The following is a 16,538-nucleotide window of genomic DNA, read 5'->3' on the forward strand; positions in this document are numbered from 1 at the left end:
GTGACTCTGAACTCATTTATTCCCTATGTCATCTAATTAAACTCTTTACTTTCCCTCTTAGTTTTATTCCAGTCACTCTGAGACGACTGGGTGAAGCTCCAAAGTGGCACCTGTTGTCATTTTGGTGTCGTCCATTCAGTGCTCTTCTTCAGTAGTGCAATCAGAAGAGAGCCAGAATCTCTGGGTTGCTCATTTGGGGACAATGACTCTGCCATATGACCCCCTTCCTCTTCTTCCCCTCTTCAGGTTGCATCTCCAACCCAGGATCTTACCTAGGAAAGGAACAGGTGAGGGCAAGACCAGGTCTGCAACTGGCAGCTGATTTCTGAGTATTGCACTGCCTCTCTACTAAGGTGGCACTGATATATGGTTTTGTGCAGGGCTGAGAATAGCTAGCTAGCAGAAGAACAGCCCCTGAAGGAGCTATTGTGCCATGGGGAAAAACTAGTTTCTCTTCTTCATGACTGCACAGAATCTTTTGGGTAGGGAGTGTGAGCCCATAAACTGCTCTGCTCTCTCCCAGGAAAAAATATAGTTGTGAAGTCCATGAGCTGAACTCCCTGGGGTTTTCTGGCCCCATTTTTTTTTTCCTGTGAGCTTTTCGTGGGGGTTAAGGTTGCCAAACGTCCTGCAATGTGCAGGATCATCCTAAATTTCCCTAACAAGTCCAGCATCCTGAATTTACACAAAAATGTCTCGCCAGACATTTTTGGATAAATGGGGGATGTGGGACTTGTCAGGGAAATTCCTCACCCTGGTGTGGGCTCCTGCAGTGGGGGCTGCTGGCCAGGGCTCAGTGCCCCAGCTGGCTCCCCACTACAGAGCTGTGTCCCCACCCCCTCACACTTTTTTTGGAAAACTTATGAGGGGCAGTCAGCCCCAGCTGGGGATCCCATGGCAGGGGCTGCCTGTGCTACATAAGTTATCAAAAAATCTGTCAACCCTATTTGCTGGGGGGAGAAGAAGCTGTATCATTTGTTTTTGTTATTTTCAAATTAAGGGGGGAAAATCAATTCACAGTGCAAAAGAGCATAGCACACAGCCCATGTGCAGGATAGCTTGTAACTGCAAGCCGCAAAGAATGTACAGAATGGCCAAGATTGTCAGATCTATCGAATCCATCTAAATCAACATTTTCAAAGGTCTGACCCTGCAAAATTTGTACAGGCAGCTCTTGTATGAAAATCCCACCAAAGTGGCAGCTCCAAGTAGATTTTCCCAAAGCACCAAAGTGATAGTCCAATGGCTTTTGTGCTGTTATGTCACCAAAGCTGTGTCTACACGTGCACGCTACTTCGAAGTAGCGGCACTAACTTCGAAATAGCGCCCGTCGCGGCTACACGCGTCGGGCGCTATTTCGAAGTTAACTTCGACATTAGGCGGCGAGACGTCGAAGTCGCTAACCTCATGAGGGGATTGGAATAGCGCCCTACTTCAACGTTCAACGTCGAAGTAGGGACCGTGTAGACGATCCGTGTCCCGCAACGTCGAAATTGCCAGGTCCTCCATGGCGGCCATCAGCTGGGGGGTTGAGAGATGCTCTCTCTCCAGCCCCTGTGGGGCTCTATGGTCACCGTGGGCAGCAGCCCTTAGCCCAGGGCTTCTGGCTGCTGCTGCGGCAGCTGGGGATCCATGCTGCAGGCACAGGGTCTGCAACCAGTTGTCGGCTCTGTGTATCTTGTGTTGTTTAGTGCAACTGTGTCTGGGAGGGGCCCTTTAAGGGAGCAGCTTGCTGTTGAGTCCGCCCTATGACCCTGTCTGCAGCTGTGCCTGGCACCCATATTTCGATGTGTGCTACTTTGGCGTGTAGACGTACCCTCGCAGCGCCTATTTCGATGTGGTGCCACGCAACGTCGAAGTTGAACATCGACGTTGCCAGCCCTGGAGGACGTGTAGACGTTATTCATCGAAATAGCCTATTTCGATGTTGGCTTCACGTGTAGACGTAGCCCAAGAGTGTGCAAACAGGGAGGCAAGCAGTAGTACAGGCTCCAGGACTGTGCAGGGCCAGACAATGTACCCCTCCAAAACTAATCACATTTAAATTCCTGGGCACATCCCTGTATGTCAAATAGACATTTTTGAAAATCTTTTTGCATATTCAGAAACAGGCACCAGTGCATAGTTTAGTAACACTTCTCATTGCACAGAAGGCAAAAATATTCACGAGATCTTCTTATCTGATGTTATTTTACCACATTACAAAACCAAAATGATTTACACTCTTTCAAGCAGAAAACTGACAAGAAATCCATGTTCAGATTCCTTTTTCCGTACATGCAAATCCAAACGTTACTTTCCATGACCTGGTCATAGAAAGAGCAGAGTAGCAATTTGAATCCCATTCCTATCCAGGAATTCACACCACTGTTACATGAATCAAATTTACCTTTCACAAAATACCTTAAATAACATCTGTATTGCATGTAGGATTCACTATCTACTTCTCCATACAATACACAGCAAAAAAGCAGCAGCACATTTCAAAGCCTACATTGCCTGACTTGGGTTTCCTGGGTTGCTCTGGGACCAGTGACACTCTGGGGCTCTGCTTCACTCCCAGTGCAGTGCTGGTCTGTGCTGAACACCTTCAAGCAGCCCTTAGTTTGAGTCATTCTCCATTGACTCGATTTGTTTTACTGTGACTCTTTGGGGTAACGGAGATACATTAGTACATAGTTTGAGCCAAATCTACCTTCATGTGCAGCTTCCTTTGATTTCAAGGACAAATTTTTGCACCGATGCAGCTAAGGCAGAATTCGAGCCTCTGTTAAGTCTTCCAGTCTCCAATGCATCATGTTCATTAGGACTGGGAGTATTGAGTGAACTTTGCAAAGGACAAGCACTTGATACAACTAAACTCAGGGCTCAGATAGAAATAAAGATGGTGGGGTATACTCAGGAGCTGCTGACATTCCTTCAAAAGGACCGAATAGCAAAAAAAGAGGTGCTGCCTTTTTTACCTTAGATTTTAGAGTTACTTCTCCATTTATATGAATGGGGGCAATCTGCAATATGCTCAGGATTAATTTGGCCTCTTGTGTGTTTTCAGGCCAGGGCAGGCTGTATCACATGTATCATTTTATGTTCAGTGGGCTTTCTTTATAAGGGGACAAATCTCTTCTGTATTATATCAGTTTTGTTTGTTTGCTGACTCACAGAATCAACAGGGTGCAGCTGCATAAACAGATGATTGCTTTGCCTCCTGCTCCATCTGCCAAGTTGCCAGCTATGGTAGGAGTTCAGAGGTACTATTAGCATTGAATAGGGGAAGAGATACAAAGCAGAAAGAATGCATGCTGGGTTTTAGCTACCAGACGTCTAGTGTGCTGTTAGTCACAAAGATCTAGGGCAGGTCTACACTGCTGGAGAAAGTTGACCTAAAATATGCAACTCCAGCTATGAGGATAGAGTATAGTAAACCCCCAAAATATGTGGCTTCAAGTTGTGTGTAACTCTCTTTAACTTGAGTTAAGCACAACTTGAAGCTGCTCTGTGGCTGTCAGCCTGACTGGCTGCCCACAGCTGTGGGAAGCTAGACAAGCTAAGAGCCCCTTCTCCCTGCCTTCCCCCAGTGGTGCCACTGTCAGGCTGGGAGAAGGCAGGGAGAAGCAGCCAGGAAACTGACCAGACCTGGTGGGCTGTTCAGTTTCTCAGGTCCCACAAGCGGCAGGGAGCTGGAAACCAACTGGCAGCCTGGTTCCTGGCTCCTTGCCCCAACTTGTGTGAAAACTGAGTTACGCGGAAGGTTGCAGGAATGAAACCCCCCTCATAAGATGGGGTTTTAAATGTATCTGAAACTGATGTAACTTGGGTTGATTTTTTATTTTTTTTCATTTTTTGCAGCATCCAATGGAATAAACTCTGCTTTTGACCTCCCTTACTCTCCATGACCTGCTGGAGGACCAGGGTCAATGGGGCACCATCAGCAGTTGATTTAATGGGTCCTCACTATATCCATTAAATCAAACCTTGGGAAAGTGACCTCTGCAGCTTCAGTCTCCAGGGAAGTAATTACCAGCCCCTAGTTTGGGGTTGGTAATTGGTTACAGAGACATTCACCTCTAGTTTATTAGCCCAAATCCAGCCTTGGTTTACCATCTGATGGCCTGGTTTACCTTAAGCCCACAGGTAAGGGTTATTACCAATGCATTACCAATGCAGCATGGAGATGTTTGCGTAGCTGTTGGCTATTCATGGGATAAAGAGAAGATTTCAGTTAGAATTATCAGGCCAACTCTTTCCATGAGCAATAAAGTCACGTCTTTTTATGCCTGTAACCTACACGGATGTGAAATGGACACCTCGGATAGACTATATATGGCCTAACAAGATGTGATGATGCTGGAGGGCAAAGTGAGAAGCAGAGACCAGGGCTTGAAACCTGGCGTCACTCACCAACAAAAGGGGTTTTGATAAAATATATTATCTCACCCACCTTGTCTCTCTAATATTGTGGGCACCAGGCCTACAGCACCATTGCATACAAAATGAGAAGCACTCAATCCTTCTCAGTGGTGCTAAAGCAAACCATAATGATATCTACAAATAACGTCATTGTGTCCTAGCTGGCTTCATGCTCTTCTTGTCTCTTCCTCATGTCTCTTTCCAACCAAACCCATGTCTTTTCATTCTATGTTTAGAATAATTGCTGGTGTGCATGGAGATACCAGTGTTCCAAAGATACCAGTAAACCGTTAGCAGTAAATGACCTTTAAAGTTTCTTTGGCTTCATTCTATTCATGAAAATCCCTTTCAATAGCCACTGTGTGCTTAAGGTTATAGTACAAGTTTATCTCATTAATCAACCCCAAGCTTGAACAGAATACCTTGTTTATTTTCTTTAACCATTACAAAGGAGCCTGTTACCTAATGAAGGCATTGCAGTGCTGGGGATTTCTGTTTTATGGACACACCACTCATGTGCTTTCACAATCAAAGATAAGTAATCCAGAGCATTCAGAAATAGCTTTTAAAATAAAATGTCCAAAAAAATAGCCATTCCATTGCATCTAGGGTTGAAATGCAATTTAAACAAGACATTTGGTTGGAAAAGATTTTTATTTTCAGCATATTGATTTTCCCCTCAAGTATGTATCTCTAAACACTGGTAAAGTCACACATTTGATTGCTTCCACAGTACCACAGTGGTACTGTATTCTAGAAGGAAATGTTCCAGTCTAAGAAAACACCAAGCGGGTTGCTTTCATTTTGCTAATATTCCTTTCCACCAGACCTCCCATCTCCCATTCCACCTTGGATTGTAATGCTGGGGACTAAACCCTTTGTGACAGTAGGCACTGAGAACCCTACGATATGCTAAATCCTCACGGGTGTGAAGCATAACTTCTTCCCTCATTAAGAATGGCCATCCATTTGTTGTCTCTTTTAACCAAACATACCCCATTCCATTGCTCTCTAACACTATTGGCATCACTGCAACAAAGAACGGGGACCAGCTCCTGCCATTTGCACTCAACCATTTTAGTGTGATACTGGGCATTGCTCAGGAGGGCACCATGATCAACAACGACTGATCCTCAGTATTTAAATTCTCTTTGCTCTTCTAAGCACTGTCTATGATATCTTCTCTGGTGAGTCCTTCTCCTCAGTATGGTGAAGACAAGATAACTCAGCCAGCTATTTGGGTAGCTTTATGAAGGATGAGTCCTTTCCTGTTGACTTTTATAGGCTCAAAATGTCCCCACACCCGTGTAATGAGGTCTGTATTTAGAAAAGTAGTTGAAAACTAGATTTTTCTCTTTGCTCTGTTGCAATAAGGGCTTGTCTACTTGGAGCCAGCAAAGCACAGGAAAGGGGCATGTTTTATGAAGCACTTTAACATGTCTCGCTCTGACTCTATGGACTCCACTGGTGTGCTCAGAAAGCTGAGTTTTTCAAACACGACTGTGTTAATGGGAAGAAGGTACCTTTTCAAAGTGCATCAGCATTCAGCTGGGTCTACCTTGGGCAGGTGGAATAAAATGGACAAGCATGCTTTTCAAATCAAACATATTTGTCGTGCTTTGCTGCACTGTATAGAAAAGCCCTTTTAGTAGTTCTCTTAAAATATGTTCTAAATGGACAATGTAGCTTTGAATAACTAAAGAGCAAGAAACCAAAACCAGTTATTGGGTATGTTGGTCATACCATAATGAGCATAGATGTTTCCAAGCAGTTGACCCAGGTCTTTAAATCATGACTGGATATCTTTCTAAAATATTGCTATAGCTCAAGAAGGAGTTACAGATGCAATGCAGAAATATTAGTTGCGGTTTGTGGTCTGTGTTTATATAGGGAGTTATGCTGTCATGCTAGAAGTAGATGATCCCTTTTGGCCTTAAAAATCTATTAATTTTTTAACATCAAGGAATTAAGATCTGATCCAATGCATGCTGAAATCAATGTAAAGACTCCCATTGATCCACTGAAGCCCTTGGAGATCATCTGAAATATTTATAAAGTCTAAATAAGGAGATGAGACAGTGGAAACTATGAAACTATGCAAGCATGGCAGCTTTACAGCACTTCATTGAAAGCTATAGTCTTCTCTGTAAAGGTAGTTGCATACCACTCATACAACAAAAACTGAATGGCAGAGCAAAAGAGACATAGTTGTCACAGTCATTCAGGGTTAGTTGTGGTTAAGAAATGGCTCCTTTAGTTAAGAACATGTGGGAAAGCTTCACTTTTTTAGCTTTCAAAGCCCATTTAAGTGAATCTAAAAGTACATCCAGGAGAGACATGGGTATCAAAAAGAAATTAGTCAGAAATTAGTTTCAGTGGCGCCCACAGATCTGCTGTGTAGAACAGTGGCCACTGGAGGAATGAAGTCGGGCTGGTAATGAAGCACTCTGCCACATTCAGATAATCCCAGGCTGTCAAAGGAAACAGGAAGAAGTCAAGGAGACGTGTAGTATTAACTCTGAGTATAATTTACAATTTAACAATGGAAACATCCACATGATACCAAAGTAACAGAACCTCTCAGGATTAAACAGGGCACCCAGCTGTGTCTTCAATGAAGACAGCAGCAAAGCTCCTGTTGCTTTTATTGGGAGCAGAACTGGGCCTCCAGTCAAATCAAACCCTGTTTATTCCTAAATTCCTGGCAAGCACAGTGTTAGATGGAGGTTCAAATCCCTGAAATGTTGACCTTCTCAGTACAGGCTGTTAACATGAGAGATTTTCATCTCCATTTACTCCAGCTATTGCTTATTTTTTGAATGATCCTTTGTCTCATTTCCAGTAAGTATGTACTCCATAAAGGAAAAACTAGTGATCTGCACTAATTTCACGTCTGCTGAGTCAATGAGTTATTTGCCTACTAGTGTGTGCCTTCCTTTTTAGTAACACTTGCTAATGCATTTTGACGAGACAATCACTTACCATGTAATAAAAGCAAAGCAACCAGGAGCAGGGATGGGCAAACCTGAATAGTGGTGGAGGGCTGTAGGAGTGGCCCTCCTTCACTTCAGTGGGCCACCGAAGTCTGCAGCCCACTGGGGCTCCCCCTGCAGCTGCTCAGCCCCCACAACTGTCCTCCTTCTCCCACACACCTTTTGTGCATGGGGGCGCTGGAGCGTCACACTTATCTGTTCCTCCCCTTCCCTCCCAAAGCTGGAATGCTGTGAACAGCTGATTCACAGAGTTTCAGAGCTGGGAGGGAGAGGGAGGACCAGGTTTAGAGTGCAAATCAGCAAATTAATGTGCTTCAAATGTGCTGGGTGGGAGGGCAGAGGGGTAGGAACTGTGGGGCTCGAGAGCACCAATGTGCAAAGGACACGTGGGGAAGTGGGGCAGCCAGCGGATCTGCAAGCTGCAGCTGGACTCCCAGTGGGCCGCAGGTTGCCCACCCCTGACCTGGAGGCTCTGCTGAGTAATGTGCCCATGATGAAAACTGAGAGCTACATAAGATCACTGAAGGCTACCATTCCTGGCTTAGCACTTCCAGCTCTGCCCAGCCTCCAGAGCTGACAATGAAACATGTCATACACATTTATAACTGCTGGCTATTATGCTAGCACTGTTACTTCACACCATCCAGCAGCTCAGAGTATTTAAACCAAGATGATTCAAAGTTATTTTTTATTGTACAGGTTGAACCTCTCTTGTTCAGTGTCCTCAGGACCTGACTGGTGCCATGTGAGAGAATTTGCTGCACCACGAGAAGTCAATATTTTCTAGCACATTACCAACACTTCCACTGCTTAGTGGGCTCTCAGAAGACATTTAGGGGTGAATTACAGCAAAATAAAAGCACAGAACACTGACAGCCAGGACTGATGGCTGTAAACAAACTTTATGGGACCACAGGAAACTTGGCCACATCCATTGTAAGTGGTTGTCTGGCTAACTAAAATCACGCCATTTTGCAGATGTTGCCAGAGGAGACAGTGCCAGATTAGAGAGGTTCAGCCTCTAGTACTATTGTGGATCAGGGCTCCTGGTGCTAAACCCTCACATCTGATGCACGGGGTTTTCGATCTCTTTAATAGGGCTCTGCTCAGATGCCCTGCTGAGCAACTTGAGCACATAGACATAAAATACATGACAAATTCTTGAGTGCCAAAACCCGTCAGGATATTTCTTACTCTCTCAGCTACAAAGCCCACTTGATATTAAAGAGAAATGTAGACTTCTTCCTAGAAGGTAGATGCTCTGACAATGAAGTCCTATATTCTTTATATATAAATTAATAATGTGTAATATTCAGGTTCAGCTTTTTAACCTTCACAACCCTACATCCCCAATCAGAATAGTTTAAGTAAGACTCCTTCGATACTTGCAGGTTGTATGGACTTATAAGATTAATTTGAATAGTGTAATGTTGTTAAAAGCACTTCACTACAATGCCTGGTACCAGTTTATACTGTACTGTTAATTGCTGGGCAGTAACATTTAAAATGCATAAAAAACAATGGCCAGATTCTCCATTGGTGTAAAGCGGCATCACAGTGAAGATGATGGAACAATGCTGTTTTGCACCACCCTAAGATTTGGTCCAAGTTCTTTTGTTACCTGAATAAACACAGAGTAGGTCCCACAGAGGATCCGTTTTAACTCGGCAATTACTTTGAGAAAGCAGATGATCACTTGAAGTCCACTAAGGGCTATGAGAATAGAGAATAAAATGATGTTCCATTCCACTATGTGCGCAGGTTCGCTGCATTGAGACCAGGAACTGTACTGAATCAGGTAGCTAACAGAGAAACAAAAAATGGGGCATTAGACCAGCTGAATGCCTTGAAATTCAACATTCAGTGATTCTAGAAATAATCAGACAAAATAATAAAACTTGCTGTTTTTAACTTATGATGTCCTGGAGCTGAATTCTGGTCCCAGTTACACCAGTAAATCCTGACTAGCTCAGTTAAACCCTCTGGTGATACTCAAGATTCACACTAGGGCGAGTGAGACCAGAATCCAGATCAGAGTGTTGGAAGTTTTGCATCCTCTGCTAAAGATAGAAAGTGAATCTAAACAGTGACTATTTACAAGGCATCTGTTTGATGAGCCCCAGTCCAGCTGTTGTCCATTGTACTATAACTGATGTTTTTTTTTAAACTGGCATAGAGCAGGAATGCCCAAATAATATTTCACTATGACAGGGCATGACCAGATGTCCCCATTTTATAGGGACTCCCCCGATACTTCAGATTTTGACTTATATAGGCACCTATTACCCTCTACCAGTGGGGCTGTCAGCCACCACAAGCCCTAGGGCAAAGGGGGAGGGAAGCCTGGTCCTGTGCCCTGACAAGGGGCAGAGCCAATGGCAGAAGGGGTGGGGACAAGGGCATTCACCCTTAAAGCCACTAGGACCATGCTGCTGGGCTCCCACAGCTGCACAAAGTGGCAATGCAGCAATACCGGCACTTCAAAGGGGCCTGGAGCTACAGCTGCCACTGCTGAAGTAGAAGAGCAAATATCCCCTTTGCCCGGCCTCCCACCAGCGGGCCTGTCCCCTGCCCCCAGCCCGATTTTTCACACTGGCTATGTGGTCCTATGGCAAGTGTACAGAGTTTTGATAGAGGCACCCACCTAAGAGACTTCCACCATTTATTTCCATTTGGCCTACAGCCTACCCTCCTCCCCCCTCCCAGCCCTATGTCATATATGATTCACCTTATCTGTTGAATCATCTTAAAAACATGAAGAGATGCAGTGTTACCTTCCTCAAGAGATCTGAGAGCATGAGCCAGATGTCTCCCTCCCTCCCTCCCTCCCTCCGCGGGGATACTTTCAGATTGAAAAATTCAACCTCTACTGGGCACAACTGCAGGTCTCTCCCTGCCTGCTGAGATGGAGACACCACTTAAGCTGCTTTTGGCCCACAGACAGGAAATGGAAGCAGTTCCTTTATGGCTGTCTTGAGTCTCGCCCTTCCTAGTTTATCGCAGTTGATAAAACAAGGAAGGTAAATAGTCTGAGAACCACGGAACTCACCATGGTTCATGCGAGCACAGAGAATGTATGTGACTCTTTAGAGCTGATGAGTTATAGCTTACGTATTACAAAACTTCTAGTGTGTGTCAGTCAGTCAGTCAAACAGGTGATAATGGCACAGTACAAACAACATGGGACTGAGCTAACCCGGTGGTTCTCCAACTGTGGGTCGCGACACTGTGTGCCCAGTGTTCCATGTAAGTTGAGCATTGAAGCAGAGACCCACAAAAGAGTCAGGTGCCACTCTTCAAATTAGCAGCGTGCCCACAGTGGCCCATGTGTTTCTATTGGTGGTACACATCCCCATATGCCCTGGTGCATAGAAGAAAATTTATTCTACCCAGGGATGGAAAAAATTAGAAGTAACATAGATTGTGACCCCTTTGAATGGGATTACCAGGGCTGTCTTAGACCTGCTGGGGTTGGGGCGCAGCCTTGGGCTCCCTCACTCAAGGCAGAGAATAGCAATTCTCCCCTCACCATCCCCCCATTCTCCTGCGTCCTTGGCTTTGGGGGCTTCATTCTACTCCCCTGCACCCTAAAACTGCCTCCTGCTCCCCCTTCACTGTTCCCATCTATGTTTCACAGTATCTCTGCTGCCCCTCACTGTTCCTGTGTTCTTTCCACCCTCCAAACCATAGAAAAGCAGTCAGGGGCTTATTTCATTGAATGTAGCAGGAGGCATCAGCCTACATCAGCAATGTGCAGCCTCCCTTCCACAAGCTGATAGGCTGCAGGGGGTGGGGCTATCTTGCTGGCTTTAGCCCCCTTGACAGTAATAGGACAGGGTGGCCATTGTTAATCAAGGAACATTCCTGCACTGGTGCCTTTTATCTTCTTTTTATAAGTCAGACAACTCCCCAGTCACTAGTATGGCAACAAAATTGTGCAAGTTGGCAATAGTGCAGATGGTGGGATGCTATTATTGGTTTCAAGAACTATCACAGTAATCATATTTGTGAAATTTTTAATATATTCAGTGCTGGCCTCCACTTCTCCCCTATGAATAAATTCTGCAGTTTGGGCTGTATCCAGTGTCCCTCGCTTGTCATTTGGCCCTTCATGGTCAAATCAGGCTCTTTTTAATTTAGGGATTTTAAAAACCCCAAAGAGCATTGCCTTTAGTAGCACATATTTCACTAGTGACATGAAAACTTTATAGAGAATACACCATATGAATATAAGGAATCACTTCTTATGTTTCTTCTCTGAACTGAAATAAACTGAAGTCAGTTATTCACGTCTTTTAGGGCAATGGCTTTCAATTTGTGGTGGGTGGACCTCCGGGACCTGCAGATTAATTTTCAGAGAGGTCAACAATTCCTTTTGAATTTTTTTAGCTGTCCACAAATGAAAAAAGTTAAAAATCATTGTTTTGGAGAACAATCCCATACTTGACAGATAATTTGGTTTCTCATTTCCTACTACACATATGGAGGATTTTGTGACCAGTCCAATGTTTAATGTACTCCATTGGAAGTGGACAGAACTTGATATTATTTTACATTAAATATTTACGTATTAATAATCTTATCTGAGATAGATTCAAAGCAGCCACAGACTGTAGATCTGTACTTCACATATGCTTAGGAGCATTGATGTTTCATTGAAAGATCAGCAGAATTAGCTGAACATTAAGCTTTCTCTGTACAGACTGCAAAGAATTTTTTTCTTTGTGTGCACGGCTCAGAAAGAGCTTGAAATATACAATTTTCTTTGTGGGACAAAGGTTTTTAAAAGCTAAGAAAATACAGATGCTGTGATAATGGGTAAATATATTTTTATCCATAAAATACCTTCCAAAAGGATTTCCTGTACAGTTTCTCTCTCAGGTTAAACCTTTCTCATCCAGCACCCTTGGGACCAGACCGGTACCAGACAAGAGAATTTGCCAAATGACAGGAGGTCAGTATTTTCTAGCACATACCAACACTTGCACTGCTTACTGGGCTCTTAGAAGACATTTAGGGGTAAATGAGAGCTAAATAACAGCACCAAACACTGAGAGTTAAAACTAGTGGCTGTAAACAAACTTTATAGGACCACAGGAAACTTGGCCACACCTATGATAAGTGGTCATCCAGCTAACTAATATTGTGCTGGAGTACAGAGTTTGATGGATGAGAGCGTTCCATAGTAAATACAAGGGTGTTTCTTACCTGCCTGAAGTGTCTTTAAAAATGTAACCCCAGCCAGCTGGTGTGTTGCAGAATGGGCCTTGCACTAAGCCCCAAGTAGAGATAATGACGCTATACCCAGAAAAAGCAATGCCAAGCAGAGCTAATACAACGGAAATGAAACTCTGTATTGAAGAGAGAATACATGTTATCAACATGAGAAGGGAAGGTTTCCCTTAGGCACCTTATCAGAGCCAATCACCCGTCAATATGCTCCGGCTGCTTTGCCAGGTTTATACCTTACAAGCACGGCAGTCACAATTTCACAGGAAATGGGATCAAGGAGACAACGGGGACAGCCACCCCCCAGCAACAGTGGTTGCTCTTTTGGGATTATGTACTGAATTAAAATGCCAGATTTCTGGAGAGGTAAGACAGCTTTACTTCCAGGGGATTTTAAACAGTACTTTTGCAAACTTGTTGTAGGGAGCCAGGAGGACATCATGACTGTCACACAACTTGTTTGCATCCTATTCAGCATTTACAAAGGAGATTGCATATTCTCCATCTAATCATTTCCAGGTGTCCAAAAGGGATGCACAGAGATGGAGCCCCAATTCAGCAGAAAAGAGAGCTGAAAGATAATAGATCAAGGCCATCAGTGTTCACTATTGTTTCCTGGAGGCTTCACTAGTGCTGTTGGAGGAAGCAACTGGACTTGTAGTAACCACTTGGGCTGTGTCTAGCCTGACCCAGGGTTCTGTCCTAATGCAGAGAGAGGAAAGGACTAGCCATAAAGAGGTTTGGCCGAAGGAATTGGGAACTGGTTACTAAGAATGAATTCTGAATAGAGAAGCAAAAGACAGAACAGACTCACCCTGTACGTTTTGTTACAGCTCTCACTCTGGCAACACTGATAGAATGAATCATGCTCCAATGTTATTAGAAGTGCTGCTAGCAGAAGCATCTGTGAGGGGGAGACAATACAACGAGTGGAAGTAGCTGGAAATAATATACCTGATTCTTTCTTACCTGCTCCTGGTAGCTGTAAAATACCACCATTGTGAACTAGCAGCACTTTACACCTGCTTTGCAGAGAAGTGTATGACTCCTGCAGGTGCATGGCAGAGGAAAAATTGGCCCCTGGGTTAGAGAAATGGGAGAGGTAATAAAAGAAAGCTAATCTAGACTAGGTGCTGGCAACACCAGAATTTTAAGCAACACGTTATGTAGATGTGCTTAAAATAGCAGCGGTCACCTGGAATTCTGTCTACATTAGGACTCTCATGAATGGAAATGAATTACCATTGGAACTGAATCAATAGTAACTACAATGGGAAATTTTAGTAAAAATATGCTGTGTGCACACAGCCTTAACTGCATGCTATTTGATTCTCAGTTTGTAAAATGAGGGTAAAGGTATCTGTCATGAATTTGTTAATATTCCTGATGGGCTCTGAAATGAAAAAGTGCTAACTGGAAAAAAATTTGAAATCTCTGTGTAGGATATTTCTAATCTGTGTAGTTAATATTTCCTAAACCTCCAGATTATCAGTTTTTACTTTTGAGTTTCTGGGCTGACAGTAAATTTTCTTTGATTAACCACAAGTTTGACATTTTTCAAAGGACTGATATAGAAAGAGAAAACACAAGGATAGTTTCAAAATTATGTCTCGTCTCTATTGATTTAGCATCTTCCCCTTTTTAAGGCATCAGTGGAAAGACCTTACCAAACAGAACTGATATGACTAATATAAGATACCTATATAAACATGTGAGAGTGTTGCAGCTTTTTAACACGGTGGAGTGTATACAAAGAAACTACGGGTGCTGGAGGTGCTTCCATATCCCATGACTTGATGTGGTTTCCATCATATACAGGATCTATATGTTGGTTCAGTTGCTCTCAGCACCTCCACATTGTTCCCCTTTACTACCACAGGTAAGAATACTAAAAATCCTTTGGAAGAAAGTTACTGTGCATGATCTGCTGTTGATTGTAATTGACACTTCAGCATAAGCTTTGTTTATATGACAAAAAGCATGCAAATCCATCTCACAAAATCATGCATAAAAATATGCGGGTTTTGTTCAGCTGTCCATGATCAGTGCCCATAATTTTTTAAAGTTGATTAAATTTGCTGCTTATAAAAGTAGCTAAAATTTTTTGTCTCCTGATTTAAAGCAAGCTTGTGACACACTTACACTTTGCTGCAGGGTAAGAAGAGAAAGCCATGCTAGTCTATATACTATCAAAACAAAATAAATTATTTTGTTAGTCTTTAAAGTGCTTCTTAACTGCTTTTTTGTTTTGCTGCAGGGTTATCCCTGCAGCTGTAATTGCACAAAGATCATTTAAAGTACCATTTATAATTCAATAAAATCCACAGAACTAACACTTACCATCACACCAGAGAAACATATTCCTTCAAAATACCACACGTAGTTGGTGAGCTGGTTACTGGTGGCGTATGAAGTTTTCCCATTAGGGAAGTATAGCAGGATATTAGCAACAATACTCCAGAGTGCAAGAGGTATCAACAGACAACTCAAACAGCTTCTGCATTTTTGCAAACCCATCTCTTAAGGACTTTAAAGCCTTTTGCTCTTCTCAGCCCACACAGGGATATTTCTTTTAAAGTTGTAAAACCATGCCACATTCTGGTTTTGATGCAGTCATTTTGTATTCATGGGAACCCAGTCGCTGGGGTATGGTTCCAGTCAAACAATCCCAGGATTAAAATAAGTGTTTTACTGTTTGTAGAACAAAGGGCAAAATATCACTGGCTGAAGGGCTAGTCTATCTCCTGTGCTGGAGCCTGTGATTATTTCTTTAAGTAACTTTTTTTCCCTCTAAGGGTTATTCCTCAGGGAGCTTCCGATTTAAATGAGCGTCTAGAAGAGAGAGTCAGGAAGGAACATGTGACAGGGTTGTAACAACAACACCTTCAAGCACATGTATCACTTTTCATCTTCTAACATGTGCCTTAGAAATAATAAAAGGATAATCTCCCCAGCACCCTACACACAGCATACATAGCAGGTAAGTCTTGGACTGTGACACCTTCCAAAGATAGATGTTTCGTTGTCTTAGAACACTCAGCTGATAGGAATAAGGGGATTTCGAAGTTGGCGGGGTCCTTTCTAAAAGGACCCCCCTCTGGATGAGCCGTGCGGCAGCGAAATGCTGCAATTTCGAAGAAATGCAGACAGCAGCATGCTAATGAGGTACTGAATATGCGTTTCAGCGCCTCATTAGTAATCTCTGAAATGGCCATTTGCATGGCCATTTTGAAGTTTTGTGCCAGTGTAGACGTAGTCTTAGTGATTTTCTGATTAAATACCTCTATATGATAAGAAAAACCAAAATAACAGTTTAAAAACAGTGCATTAAGGATGCATCTTACGGCATGTTAGATATGTACAGTGCTCTATAATGGTTTGTATGCTTTAGTAATAGACTTTTTTTACGCTTCATTTATAGCGAACAGCCCTGGTCTAGACAATTCCCTAATTCAGCATAGCCTGTTTCCCAAAATTGCCAGATTAAAGAGGTTTGAGTACGTTGTTGTTCAAGACACCGGTTCTATTCCTGGGCCTCTTCTAAGGGTATGGCCACACTTAGGAGAACACTGACCGGCTGGCAGCCAATATCCTGCGGTTCAATTTAGCACATTTAGTGGGGATGCACTAAATCAAACTTTCATGGCGCTGCCATCAATCCAAGTGCTGCTGGGAGTCACGAGGAGGAAAGGAAGTAGATGGGTGTGATTTTTACCTCCTCATGTAGACCTGGCCTAAGACACTTAACTTTTGTGTGTGTTTTCCCTCACTCCCTTTGTCTCGTCTGTCTATTTACTGTGTATGCTTTTTGCGGCAAGGACTGTTTCCTACTGTGTGGCTATGTTTGCCCTAGCCCCCATCCTTTTGAAAGGCGGATGCTAATGGGCATTTCAGGATATGCTAATGAGG

General features: G+C 43.3%; 2 protein-coding genes across 2 annotated transcripts in view; both read right to left on the minus strand.

Moving 5' to 3' along the window:
- Positions 1-178, minus strand: part of CP (ceruloplasmin) — a 40,119-nt gene extending 39,941 nt beyond the window's left edge. Inside the window, exon 1 of the mRNA XM_075004710.1 lies at positions 111-178. Coding sequence (XP_074860811.1) covers positions 111-135 — 25 coding nt within the window. The 5' untranslated portion in view covers positions 136-178. The remainder of the gene's footprint in view (positions 1-110) is intronic.
- A 4,724-nt stretch (positions 179-4,902) lies between these two features.
- Positions 4,903-15,344, minus strand: TM4SF18 (transmembrane 4 L six family member 18). Its single transcript, XM_075004117.1, has 5 exons — positions 14,970-15,344; positions 13,444-13,533; positions 12,609-12,751; positions 9,022-9,202; positions 4,903-6,878 (listed from the first exon to the last, which is right to left on the minus strand). The coding sequence occupies exons 1-5, from the start codon at positions 15,144-15,146 to the stop codon at positions 6,864-6,866; spliced, it is 606 nt and encodes a 201-aa protein (XP_074860218.1). The 5' UTR covers positions 15,147-15,344; the 3' UTR covers positions 4,903-6,863.
- Positions 15,345-16,538: the final 1,194 nt, after the last annotated feature.

This window comes from Carettochelys insculpta, chromosome 10, assembly GCF_033958435.1.
Source record: "Carettochelys insculpta isolate YL-2023 chromosome 10, ASM3395843v1, whole genome shotgun sequence".
NCBI lineage: Eukaryota > Metazoa > Chordata > Testudines > Carettochelyidae > Carettochelys > Carettochelys insculpta.